The sequence below is a fragment of the Phalacrocorax carbo genome, chromosome 28 (assembly GCF_963921805.1).
Source record: "Phalacrocorax carbo chromosome 28, bPhaCar2.1, whole genome shotgun sequence".
Classification (NCBI taxonomy): domain Eukaryota; kingdom Metazoa; phylum Chordata; class Aves; order Suliformes; family Phalacrocoracidae; genus Phalacrocorax; species Phalacrocorax carbo.
In genome coordinates this window covers 1,464,914-1,476,412 of record NC_087540.1, presented here as the reverse complement: position 1 = coordinate 1,476,412, position 11,499 = coordinate 1,464,914, and the positions used below count along the sequence as shown (strand labels likewise).

At 62.9% G+C, this 11,499-nt stretch overlaps 2 protein-coding genes across 4 annotated transcripts in view; both read left to right on the top strand.

Annotated features, from left to right (window-relative positions):
- Positions 1–11,499, top strand: part of MRPL24 (mitochondrial ribosomal protein L24) — a 33,353-nt gene that overhangs the window by 20,401 nt on the left and 1,453 nt on the right. The window contains exon 1 of one of the 2 annotated variants that reach the window (XM_064474884.1): positions 10,860–10,961. The exons of the other annotated variant lie outside the window; for it this stretch is intronic. The gene's annotated coding sequence lies outside the window, so the exon portion shown is untranslated. Of the gene's footprint in view, positions 1–10,859; positions 10,962–11,499 lie in introns of those variants that run through there. 2 annotated transcript variants of the gene reach the window in all.
- Positions 2,310–9,981, top strand: HDGF (heparin binding growth factor). Of its 2 annotated transcripts, none has more exons than XM_064474882.1 (6): positions 2,310–2,716; positions 8,530–8,606; positions 8,770–8,908; positions 9,026–9,208; positions 9,284–9,469; positions 9,646–9,981. In XM_064474882.1, the coding sequence occupies exons 1-6, from the start codon at positions 2,630–2,632 to the stop codon at positions 9,670–9,672; spliced, it is 699 nt and encodes a 232-aa protein (XP_064330952.1). In that variant the 5' UTR covers positions 2,310–2,629; the 3' UTR covers positions 9,673–9,981. The 2 variants fall into 2 exon arrangements, with proteins under 2 accessions (XP_064330952.1, XP_064330951.1); XM_064474881.1 differs by having other exon boundaries at positions 2,311–2,716; positions 9,284–9,489.

The window sequence follows — 11,499 nt, the reverse complement described above, 5'->3', positions numbered from 1 at the left end:
AGGTGTTGAGGCCTCCGGGAGCAAGAGGGAAGGGTGAACACAGTTTTTGGGAGCGAGAGGGAAGGGTGAATGTGGTTTTCGGGAGCAAGAGGGAAGGGTGAACGTGGTTTTCAGTAGCTGTGATGCTTACAGGGACATTTTTTTCCCTGCTCTTCACGCAGCCAAGACCTGTAAGAGCGAAGCCGAGCGATAGCAGCACAAGGACACTGAGAAGGAGAATGAGGATGTTCCTGTGGCTGTGGGGCAGGTTTGGCTCGGAGGAGGTCCTGTCTGTGTCGGCCTTTTGTTGGGGCAGCACAGAAACCCCCTTCCCTGAGACTGTAGGTTCCCCACCCACCAGAAACAGCCAGCCGTTGTCTCGGCTGCGACCACGTGTGTGAGGGAGCCTGAGCCCCAAAGGGTGTCACGGAGGTGATTAAGCCCCTTTGCTTTACAATTCTGCCCACCCGCTCTCCAAATTTAATGGAGGCCAAAGCAGAGAATGGCCATGGTATGATGGAAAAGGGGAATTTTTTGTGGATCAGGCCCCCGGTGCCATCACTTCCCCAGCACGGCACCGCTGGGGCTGAGATCCTTGGGGCGTGTCAGGGGCCTCCCCAGCAGATTTTTATTTTACTCCTTCATAAACATCTGGGTCTGTTGAAAAGTAAAATCAGCAAGTCCCTGAGAAGCACTGAGTGAGCAGGTTGGACTGCCCAGAGCCTTGATGGGAGGCAGTCCTTGTCCTCTGCGGAGGAAAATCAACAATAACCCCAGCAGAGATAGGAGGGACCAAGTTTAAACAAGGTCCTGCTCTCGCTGCATGGAAGGAGGGGTAAATCTTTGTTTCCTTCACCCTTTGTCCATTTTTTCTGTTTAAGCTAGAGATTCCTCTAGCCTGGGGCTCCCACCCCTGGGCAGCAGGGTCCTGCTTTCACCTGTGATCCCTCTGATTATTTATTTGTGTTCCTCTGCAGCTTGTTAGGAGAAATTAAGCTGAGGAAAGCACACGGGGGATGGAAGGAAAAAGAGTCCAGCCAAGAACCTCAGCTGCTGGGTCACAGTGGAAGTTCTAGTCTTGCAAACACCTTAATCTGGGCTTAGTTTAATTACAGGTGCTTGGTTAGGCCAGGCCTCTGCCCGCCATGTCCAGGAGGACTCAGCCTCGCCTGGCACAACGTCCTCACTGGTGCCTGAGCCCCGTCACCACAACAAGGAAATCCCCAACACCCAGAGCTTTACCAGTTTTAGTCTGAAGCTGGGACGCATTTAGTAGCAGGGCTGGGGGTGGAAGGACACTGAGGTGACGATTTACTCATCTTGTGACTTAGTCACCCCCTAAGTCCTGCACTGAGCCTGGCCGGGCAGCCCAAGCCTCCTCCCCAGGCATGCAAACATTTTCCTACATGCTTAATTTCATCTCCCATGAGTAATCCCGGTACCACCAGGCTGGGCTCTGCAGAACCGGGTATTTCTGAAGAAAAATGTTTTGCTTGTTCTGCTGTAGGTGAAGGGGCAAGCTCGCCCGAGGCAACTGGGGCACAAAATGCTCCTGATTCCTTATTTTCTTTCTTTTTTTTTTTTTTTTTTAGAGCTGGCCTCCCTCTCCTGCAGCATATTCAGCTGCAGCCGGGATGTGGAGTTTTGGGGATACCGCTATGCTGGGCTTACCTGGTTTTATGCTGGGTTTACCTTAGTTTTACCTTGGGTTTTATACTGGGCTTTACACTGGGTTTACACAGTTTTATACTGGGTTTACACGCTTTTATACTAGTTTTACATGGTTTTATAGTGGTTTTACATGGTTTTATACTGGGTTTACACGGTTTTACACTGGGTTAACTTGGTTTTATACCGGGCTTACATGGGTTTATACTGAGTTTACATGGTTTTACACTGGACCCCTCCATTTCCAGGGTCGCAGCGATGAGCCCGTGGCCAGGTGCCCCTCTGATGTCACGCCGGGGTGTCCACGCCGTGCTGGGTGCATGTTCCCCGTGACACACCCACGATTATCCCCCACGAGTGGGCTGAAGGTACCACACACACACACACACACACACACACCCCGCACCTGCATTTTTTTTATTATTAATTGGGTTTTTTTTTTTTAATTTTATTTTATTTTAAAACCACGGAATCCTGGCAGCCTCCCCACACACACACCCCGCACACCCGTGGGTGCGGGCTGGGTAGGCGTGCGTGCCCAAGGCAGCTCAGCCGAACCTCCGAGCTCATCCACCGGGAGGAGGAGGAGGAGGAAGGGGAGGAAGAGGAGGAGGAGGGGGGGAGGAGGAGGTGGTGGGTGGAGGGAGGGAGGGAGCAATTGAATTTCAAACACAAACAACCGCATGGGGCAGGGACCCACCGCCGCCGCGCCGCGCCGCTCGTAGCCCCGGGGCCGCCGCCGCCCCCCGCCCGCGCCCCGCCGCGCTGGGGGGCAGGAGAAGCCGCTGCTTCCCTTCCTCCCCCCCTTCCCCTCCCTTTTATTATTATTCTTTTTATTATTATTGTTATTTTTTATCGCTAATCCTCACCTCGCCGGGTTTCACCCCCTAAACTTCATCCCTAACCCCCCCCCTCCCCTTCCCCTCCCTCCCCTCCCCGCTCCCCCCCCCCTCCCCGGTCCCGGGAGGAGCCGCCAGCAAAGATGTCCCGGTCCAACCGGCAGAAGGAATACAAATGCGGGGACCTGGTTTTTGCCAAGATGAAGGGTTACCCGCACTGGCCTGCCCGGGTAAGGAACCGGGGGAGGAGCGGGGAGGGGGGGAAGGCCCTGGGACCCCCGTTCCCCCCCCGCCCCCGGTGCTCCCCGTTGCATAACGCGGGCGGCCGGTGTCCCGGGGGGGTGGGGGGTGGGTCCGGCTTTAAAACCCAACTTTACCGGCACCTTATGTAAGGCCGAGCCTTGGGCCCCGCTCGCCGGGGCGGGAAAGTTGGGGGTTATTCGTTACCGGGGACGGGGGGGGGAACGGCTTATCTCGTTATTTTATTGTTTGGGGTTTTTTTTGGGGGGTGGGGGGGGATTTAATGGATTGGAAACAACGTTTCGGGCCCCTTTTGTGCAGTTTCCCTCGGGGGGGGGAACAGGTAGGGGGGTCACGGGTGGGTTTTGCAGTGGGGACCCCCTCCCCCGGGTTGCTCCTGCTCGTTTCGGGGCAGGACAAGCCCCCCCCCCCCCCCCCAGCCCCGGCGGGGGGGGCCGGGGATGGAGCCGTGACCTGGGCCCCATCCTGCACCGGAGCACGAGGCCGGCGTCTCCCCCCCTCCCCCGCCAGCCACGGGCTGACACCCCCCCCCGTGGGTCTGGAGGGGTGTCCCAGGGGTCCCCTTCCTGCGTGGGGCCGCCCTACGGGGGACCCCCACTCCATGGGGGGGGGTAACAGGACCCCAGGATCGTTCCCACTCCATGGTCTTGCTGCTCTGCTTCACCAATGATTTGGGGGGAGACGGCGGGGAGGGGCTTAACCAACACCCCCCCCCCAATCCTCCTGGCTTCGCCGGGGTGTCCCCGAGCGTGTCCCCCGTCTCCGCGTGGCCTTACCTCTCGCCGGGGCCCTGGGTGCCAAATGGGTGCCAGCGCTCGCAGGGAGTTTGGCTTTGAAAAATCAATATAATTACTGAGGACTTGGGACAGAGTTTTGAGGGGGGGGACGGGACGGGACACGGGGGGGACACACGTAGGGAAGACCAGGGGTGTCAAGACAGGGTGCTGGACCCGCCGCCTCGCTCGCACCGGAGCAGCGGTGCTGGGTGCTGAGTGGATGCCGGGGGGGGGTGTCCCTGAGCATCTGGGGGGGTGGGGTGGGGTTCAGTGCCATGAACCTGCCCCCCCCCCCCCCCCCCCAGAATAAAGCACCTCGGCCACTCTCACCAAGAGCCATCGTGGCCTGATCCTTCTGCGGGTGGCCGAGCTTGGCCGGGTGGCCGTGGGGAAGCTCTGGCTACAGAAATACGTCGCTGGTTATTTTTAAGCGGTTGATGATGCAGTTTAAAATTTCCTTGGAGTGTTCTTCGCCCCACCACCACCACCCCCCTCCACACACACACACACCCCCCCCCCACGACCGGCCTTGCTGCAAAGGGAGCCAAGCCGCCTGCAAAACCCCAAATTAAACCGAAACGGGGAGGAATGGCGAAGCGCAGCGGGCTTTAAAGGCCGAGGATCCCCCCCCACACACACACCATCCCCTCCTCCTTCCCCTCCTCGGGTTTGAATAACTTTTGTTTGGTTTGTAGGGTTCTGGCGGGGAGGCCGGGGAGGGGGTGGGGAGGCGTTCGGATTTGGCACTGGCCTCCCAACAGCGCATTTGAAAGCGGCTTTGCAAGGAGGAGCCAGAGGGATCCCTGGGAGTCCGGCGCCTGCTTCCACCATCGCTTCGCTTTGGGCCACGGGGGGAAGCGATGCTCCCCCGGCCCCCACCGTGGACCCGCCGCTTCATCCTCCTTCACCCTTCACATCCCACCGCTTCCTAAAAATCCAGCTTCCCCATCGCTCCGGGGCCAGGAGGGGGTGAAGCCGGGTCGGGGTTCGCGCAGCCTCGTGCTGGGCTGAGCTCCCGGAGACCAAATTAGCGCCTGCGTACGCCGTGTGGGGCCGGGCCCGCTCGGGTTTCACGCCGCGCTGGGCTCCCAGCAGCCGGTTTCACCGTCACCATCATGGCAGGAGCGTTTCGGGGTCGCTCGGGCAGGCAGGGAGCAGTTTCGCCCCCTCTGAAAGCAGCGGGAGGTGGGGGCAGGGTGCTTTCCCTGAGCCCTGCCAGGTTGAACAGAGGGGGGTTTTGGGGCTGAGCCCCCCTCAGGTGACTAATCCCATTGCGGGCTGGGGTGAAGCAGGCAGGGTTTGCCCATGACTAATCGGGTGCCGTGATGAAATGTTACCCAGCTGCACATGGCATTCGCTGGGATATTTGTTTCCAACCAGGTGTGGCTGGAGCAGAAAGAAATGGCGAGGGAAGAAATGGGAAAGCCGGAGGCACCGCGGGGAGGCGGGGGTTATTCCCCTGGCCCGTGCTCGGGGACGGCACCCGTGGTCCCGCCAGGGAGACGATGCCCCAGCACCAGCAGCTCAGCACCCCCCCATCAGTAGAAACCTCCTCTCGAGAGGGGCAGCACCCCTAGAGGGGGAAACTGAGGCACAAAAGCAGGGAGACGAGTCGCCAGTGCCCGGAGCGGGAGCCCTGCCTTCCCGCACAGGGAGCCATCGTCTTCCCCTCGCCCCGTCTCTGTGGGGTCCCCACCACCCCGACCCTCGCCGGTGCTCCCCTGCTGCAGCGGCCACATCCACAGCCCTTATTCCTTACGGCTCGTGACTTATTTCCAGCTCGCTGGGAGGGTGTGGGAGCGTGGCAGGGACCGGTGCGGGGGTCCGGCATCCCCCTCCCTGAGCACCTGCTGTTCCCATCACCTGGAATTTGGTGGAGGGCTCCTCAGTGCCGGCTGGCCGTGCGCTTTGCCGCTGGTTGCAGAAGGTACGGGGGTAGTTTGTGGGGGGCTGTGGCTGCCTGGCGCTGGGAGAAGCTCACCGCCATGAGGCTCTGCCCCAGCGTCGTGCCACCGAGGCCAGGCGAGCTCGGCACCCGCCTGGGCTTTGGGATGGGGCCACAGTGATGTCCCCCGGGCTGGGAACGGACCCCAGCTGGGTGAATGGCTGTGGCCCTGGGCCTCGGGGGTCCCCCAGGTCTTCAGCCTGGCTTCGTGTCCCCCCACATGCTTTCCCAGCCACGTGTGACCCACGTGAATCAATTCCAGCTCCTGATTGCCAGCCTCCATCCAGCAGTGGGGAAACTGAGGCAGGGAGGGCGTTGCTCCCAGCACCCTGGTGCTGTTGGGGTCCCCCGGGGCCGATGCAGGGCGGGCTGCTCCCAGCCTTGCTCCGCTCGCATTCCGAGGACCAGTTGCAAAGGTCAAGTGCAGAGGTTGGGGGCAGAGTCCGCGCCGGGGTGGGTGCCCGTCCCTCCCCTGCTACGCTCCAGAGCTTTCCCTCCCGGGGGGGGAACCCGCCCCAGCCTCATGTTTTCAGACCACCCCCCCTCTCCGTGGTCCGCGGACCCCAGGCAAGGACGTGCTGGTGACACTGGAGCTGGCGGGGGAATGGCGACGGGCACGTGTGTACTTTAACCTGGCACCGCAGCCCTTTAACCCGCTGCCCGCCCCCCCCTCCCAGCGCTGCCACCTTTCCAGAGAGCAACAGGGATGGACAAACAGACGTTGGACAAACAGACGCAGTGCCTCAAGCCCCGGGTGACCATCAATCACAGAGCAGTTTGGCAGCACCTTGGCGGGGTCTGCGGGGCTCTGAGGGGTTTCCAAACAGCCCCAGCACCATCCTCACCCTCGGGTGACAGCGAAGGCCTCGTGGCCGCGGTCTCGCGCCTGGGGACGGGGTGCTTTGGGTGGCGTGAGCCCCCCCCGGGGTTTTCAGAATGGTTTCCACCCTGGTGCCTGCCCATGTTATCGGCGTCCCCCTTTGGCATATCTTGCCCGCCTCCCCATATCTCCCCACACCCCGGCTTCCCCGCCTGCCCCTGCAGACAGAGATGCCGCATCCTTTTCTCTGAAGACAGAGGTTGGGGTGCAGAAGGGGCAGATAAAGGGCCGTCGCTCGCGGGGACGGGCTGGGCGGAGGATTCTGGCTGCCATGTGAATCTGACATGGGGGAGATGTGCTCTCCCCAGTGCTGGGCCCATCGCTGCCCGTCCCTTGGCCACGCCGCGACCTTGGCCAAGGACGGTTTCCAGCGCGGGGATGGGGACAGGCAGCGGTGGCCTTTGGGGACTGCGGTGCCCTTGGTGCCATGTGTGCTGCCTTTCCTTGGGGAAGGAGGTTTTAAAATTAGCTGGGGGGGTGGCACAGCTGGTGGGGGGTCTCTACCGGGGTCCCAGCACTACAAGGGGCTCCGGGGGCCATGTCCTCGCCCAGGGGATCTCTGCGGCTGGCAGGGTCTTTGCCGCATCATCTTGGGAGTGACCTGCAGAAACATGGCCTGCAGAGAAGCATCCCCGTGGCCAGGCTGGCCACCTGCCCCTCAGGCTCATATTTTCTCCCCCACATGGGGATGGAGCCGCTGCCGCGGTGATGGCAGCTCAGGCAGGCGAGCGCCGGGGGCTGTGGGTGGGCAGGGGTCCCACAGGGCGGGGAGGCTGGTGCAATGGCAAGACCAACCTTTGCATCTCTAGGGACTGTCCCCAGTCCCCCGTCGATGCTCCTGAAATTCCTCTGTGCAGCTGGGGTTGCTGGAAGGGGGGAGCGGGGGGCTTCGGGGCAGGACGGCGGTGCCGGGAGCCTCACTGTGCTGGGTGGAGGCATGTCACCAACCCCAAAAAACACCCTGGATCCAGGAAGATGGATGCAGGAGGAGAGCTGGGATGGCCCAAACCGTATTTGGGCAGCGGGGATGGCGTGGAGGAGCATCCCACCCTGGTCCAGCTCTCCAGGAGCTGGGATGGTGCATGGGACATCATGCCGACTGCCCACCGCGTCCCCGTGCCCCATCACAGCGGCATGTGTTTGTTCCTGGATGTCAGGGAATGAAGCTGCACGGTATTCCCAGCTCGGGGAATGAAACCGGGAGAAACCCTTGGCCAGGTTGGCCCTCGAGCATCATATCTGAGGTGGATTGGGATATATTGGCTCTGTGCCGGCCCGGCCGGCTGGGGAAACTGAGGCTTGGTGAGCCGGGGGGGCGGCAGTGACTTAGCAAAGGTTGTGCCGTGAGTCAGCAGCACGCTGGGGACGGGACCCAGCACCACGGATGCCAGCACTGGCACCTTCCTGCCCGGCAACGCGCTGGCGTCCGCCCCAGGACCCCCGCCCGCATCCTCCCTCGGCTCCTTCCACCTCCCTTTGAGGTTTTCTCTGGGAATTTATGGCTGCGCTCCTCGTGCTGGCTGGAGCTGGGGGGTGTGTGTTATTTTTAGATGCTATAAAAAGCAGCCGGAGTCGCTTTCGCTCTATTCCCGCGTGGCGCCTCGGGAATATTCACGCTTGGTGAAACGGCACCTGCCGGCGGGGTCGGCACCGGCTGCTCACGGACCCCCGTGGTCCGCGCCGTGCCCTCCCTGCAGCCGGTGACCCCGTTTCAGCTCGGGAGGTCCCCAGCAGCAGGATGGCATCACCGGCCACCCCGACACCTCCTGGCTTTTCCATCCCCGCACCCCAACCCAGGGCTGGAGGCGATGCCACCGGCATGCCTCTAGCGCGAATTTGCTGAGCTAAATATGTCTGAGCCGGTCTAGACAAGAGCTTACGGCGGCCGCTCCTCGCCCATCCCCGCGGGGTGGGAGAAGGGGACCCCCGCTGACCCGGCACCGGTGGGTACAGCCACTTGTTTTATTAACCACTGTTCTTGCCCCCGGTGTCGCTGGCTGGCGGGTGAGTTCCTGAGGAATAATGTTTTCCACCTTCCCCAGTCTGCGTCGGTCCGGCCGGCGTGGTGTGCCCAACACCCGCGTCCCCGTGTCGGGGGGAGCAAACCGGTGACGTCCTGGTGTCGGGGGGACCCGGGGCTCTGCCCTCCCCGATTCTCACCCCGTCCTTTGTATCGCACAGATTGACGAGATGCCGGAAGCCGCAGTAAAATCCTCCTCCAATAAATACCAAGTCTTCTTCTTTGGGACCCACGAAACGTGAGTGGGGGGCCCTGACGCACGCGGGAGACGGGGCCGAGGAGGCAGCTGATGGATCGACCCCTCCGTGGGGCGGCGCTGCTGATGGCCCTGGGGGTTTTGGGGAGAGGCGAGACTCCCCCGGCTGCCATCCCTCACTGCTTCCCCCCCTCTCCCCGAGCAGGGCATTCCTGGGGCCCAAAGATCTCTTCCCCTATGAAGAATGCAAGGAGAAGTTTGGGAAACCCAACAAACGGAAAGGGTTCAGTGAAGGTTTGTGGGAGATTGAGAACAACCCCACCGTCAAAGCCTCTGGCTACCAGGTGGGTCGTGAGTCTGGGGACGGGGAGTCCCGGTGCCTCGGGTCCCCTCCGGCCGCCTCCTTCCCTCTGTTCCCACTTCCCTGGTCCCCCTTTGTGAGTCCCCCGTGTCCCCTCCAGCCCACCCAGAAGAAGACCTGCCCCGAGGACGCCGAGCCGGAGCGGGAGCCGGAGGGCGACGGGGAGAAGAAGGGCAACGCGGAGGGCAGCAGCGACGAGGAGGGGAAGCTGGTAATCGATGAGCAGTCCAAGGAGAAGAACGAGAAAGCCGGGATCAAGAGGAAAGCGGAAGATCCTTTGGAGGTAGGGGGACGTCGGGGACAGGGACGTGGGTGAGGGGGGTCCAGGGCTGGGCTGAGCCGAGCTCCCCCTGCCCAGGACTCCCCCAAACACCCCAAGGAGGCAGAGGGGCAGGAAGGGGAGAAGAAGGTAGACAATGAAGAGGCTGCCAAGGAGGAGCCGAAACCAGCCGAAGGGGAGAAGGAGAAGAACAGCGACGCCGCCGGCATGCCGGACGCCAACGAAGCCAAGCAGGAGGGCAAGGAGAAGGCGGGCGTGGAGGAGGTCAGAGACCACAAGGAGAGGTGAGGGTGGTGCGGTGACCCCCATCCCCAACAGCCGGGCTCCTCCCTGTCCACCCCGGGCACGGGGGAACGGCCCCGGCGGCGTGGGGAGGGGGGTCCTGGTGCCACGGGGGTCCGTGACTGAGGGCTTCGGGTCTCTCCTTGGCTCTCCTGCAGCCTGTAGCGGCCTCCCCGGCGAGCTGATCTTCCCGCCTGCCCCTTCCCCGCTGGGCTCCCTGGGTGCTGCCCCATCTCGCCCTCGTCGGCTCGTCGCGTCCGAAGCTCCGGACAAGAGAAATAAACGGAAAATGAAATTTAAAAAAAAAAAAAAAAAAAAGAAAAAAAAAGAAAAAAAAAAGAGAGAAAGAGAAATGAAGAGAAACCCGGTAACACGAACCCCTGAACCGACCCGCATCTCCCAGCCCCGCCGTTGCGGGGCTCATGCTTTGTATTAGTGATTTTTAGGGGGCTGATCAGTTGATTTGAAATAAAAGCGATTCATGCCTTTTTAAAGCGCTTCTACCGGTGTCTCCCTGCCCCGGGGTCGGCCCCTTCCCGCCGTGCTGGCAATTTTGGGCCCCTTTGGGCTGCTCTAAGCCCGCAGCGTGGGGGTCGCTGCCGGAGAGGGGCTCTGGCGTGCATCTCCCGGCCGCTTCGGTTTGTTTTCTTGGTGCTGGAAGAAGGAAATGCAGAGAGAGATCGGAGCAAACAGGGACCTGCGCCTTTGGAGAGAAGTGGTGGAAAGAGGTTGGGGGGAAGGGGTTTTTTTTGGGGGGGAAATGTTTAATAAAATGGAAAAACCACAATTCTGCAGGAATTCTGCAAGAATGTTGCAGGAAAGCAACGATGAGAGCTGTTTCAGCTGGGGTTCACTGTGCTCGCTCCCAAGCCGTGCCTCCATCACATCCCTGCGGCGGGACGGGCCCCGGGTGTGGGGCAGCGCCTTCGCCCCCACGATCAGCCCCGGGGCTGGACGGACACGGACAGACGGATGGCGACGGTCAGAGAGGGCAGCTCCCGCAGCAGAAAATGGAGCCCTGGCCGGGTGCCAGCCCCGCCGCCGGGACTACAGCTCCCAGCTGCCCGGGCTCGGGCGGCCGCTGCCACCGGGGCCGGCCATGGGGAGCTCGCCCCACGCCAGACCGCGGCTCCGGGAAGGGCCTAGGCCTCAGGGAGGCCTCCTGCCCCGCGTGGGAGGCTGCCGGGCCGCGCCCGGGCGGTGGTGGGGCGGCGGAGGGTGGTGAGGGGCCGGGGCCGCCCCACCGCGCGGCCCCACGGGGGAAGATGGCGGGGGCTCGGCGGGGACTACAACTCCCGGCGTGCCCCGCGGCTCCCGGCCCACCCCGCGGCAGGGCCGCGGCCGAGGACTACAGCTCCCGGCATCCCCCGCGGCGGCGCGCGGCCCGGACCGCAGCTCCCGGCGTGCACCGCGCCGCCCCCCCCCCCCCGACACCCCCCCCCCGCGGCCGGGGAGAGGCGCGGGAGCGGCCGGGGTGAGTGGGGGGGGTCTGCGGGACGCCCGGGTCCCATTTGGGGGGTGGGGGGGCTCTGGGGGATGCCTGGGTCCATGTAGGGGCTCTGGGGCCCACCGTGGTCCCATTTGGGGGGGTCTGGGGGCCACCTGCGTCCCCATTTGGGGGAGTGGGGAGCTCTGGGGGACGCCTGGATCCCATGTGGGGCGTCTCTGGGGGACACCTCCGTCCCCTTTTGGGGGGTCGGGTCTGCGGGACGCCTGGGTCTCCTCTTGGGGGGGGTGAAGGGGGACTGGGAGACGCCTGGGTGCTCTTTGGGGGTGGGGGGGGCTCTGGGGACACCTGCGTCCCATTTTGGGGCGTGTGGAGGGTCTGGGGGATGCCTGGGTCCCATTTTGAGGTTGGGGGCTCTCCTGGACACCTGGGTCCCGTTTGGGGAGTGGGGGGGCTCTGTGGGACACCTGGGTCCCATCTGGGGGGGCTTTGGGGGACACCTCGGTCCCCTTTTAGGGGGGCGGGTCTGCGGGATGCCTGAGTCTCCTTTGGGGTCGGGGGGCTT

Excerpts from the sequence above, each read along its gene's own strand:
- HDGF (XM_064474882.1), top strand. The coding sequence starts at position 2,630 with ATGTCCCGGTCCAACCGGCAGAAGGAATACAAATGCGGGGACCTGGTT. Across the intron at positions 8,909-9,025 it reads TCAAAGCCTCTGGCTACCAG|CCCACCCAGAAGAAGACCTG; the intron begins GTGGGTCGTGAG and ends TGTCCCCTCCAG. Across the intron at positions 9,470-9,645 it reads AGAAGGCGGGCGTGGAGGAG|CCTGTAGCGGCCTCCCCGGC; the intron begins GTCAGAGACCAC and ends GCTCTCCTGCAG.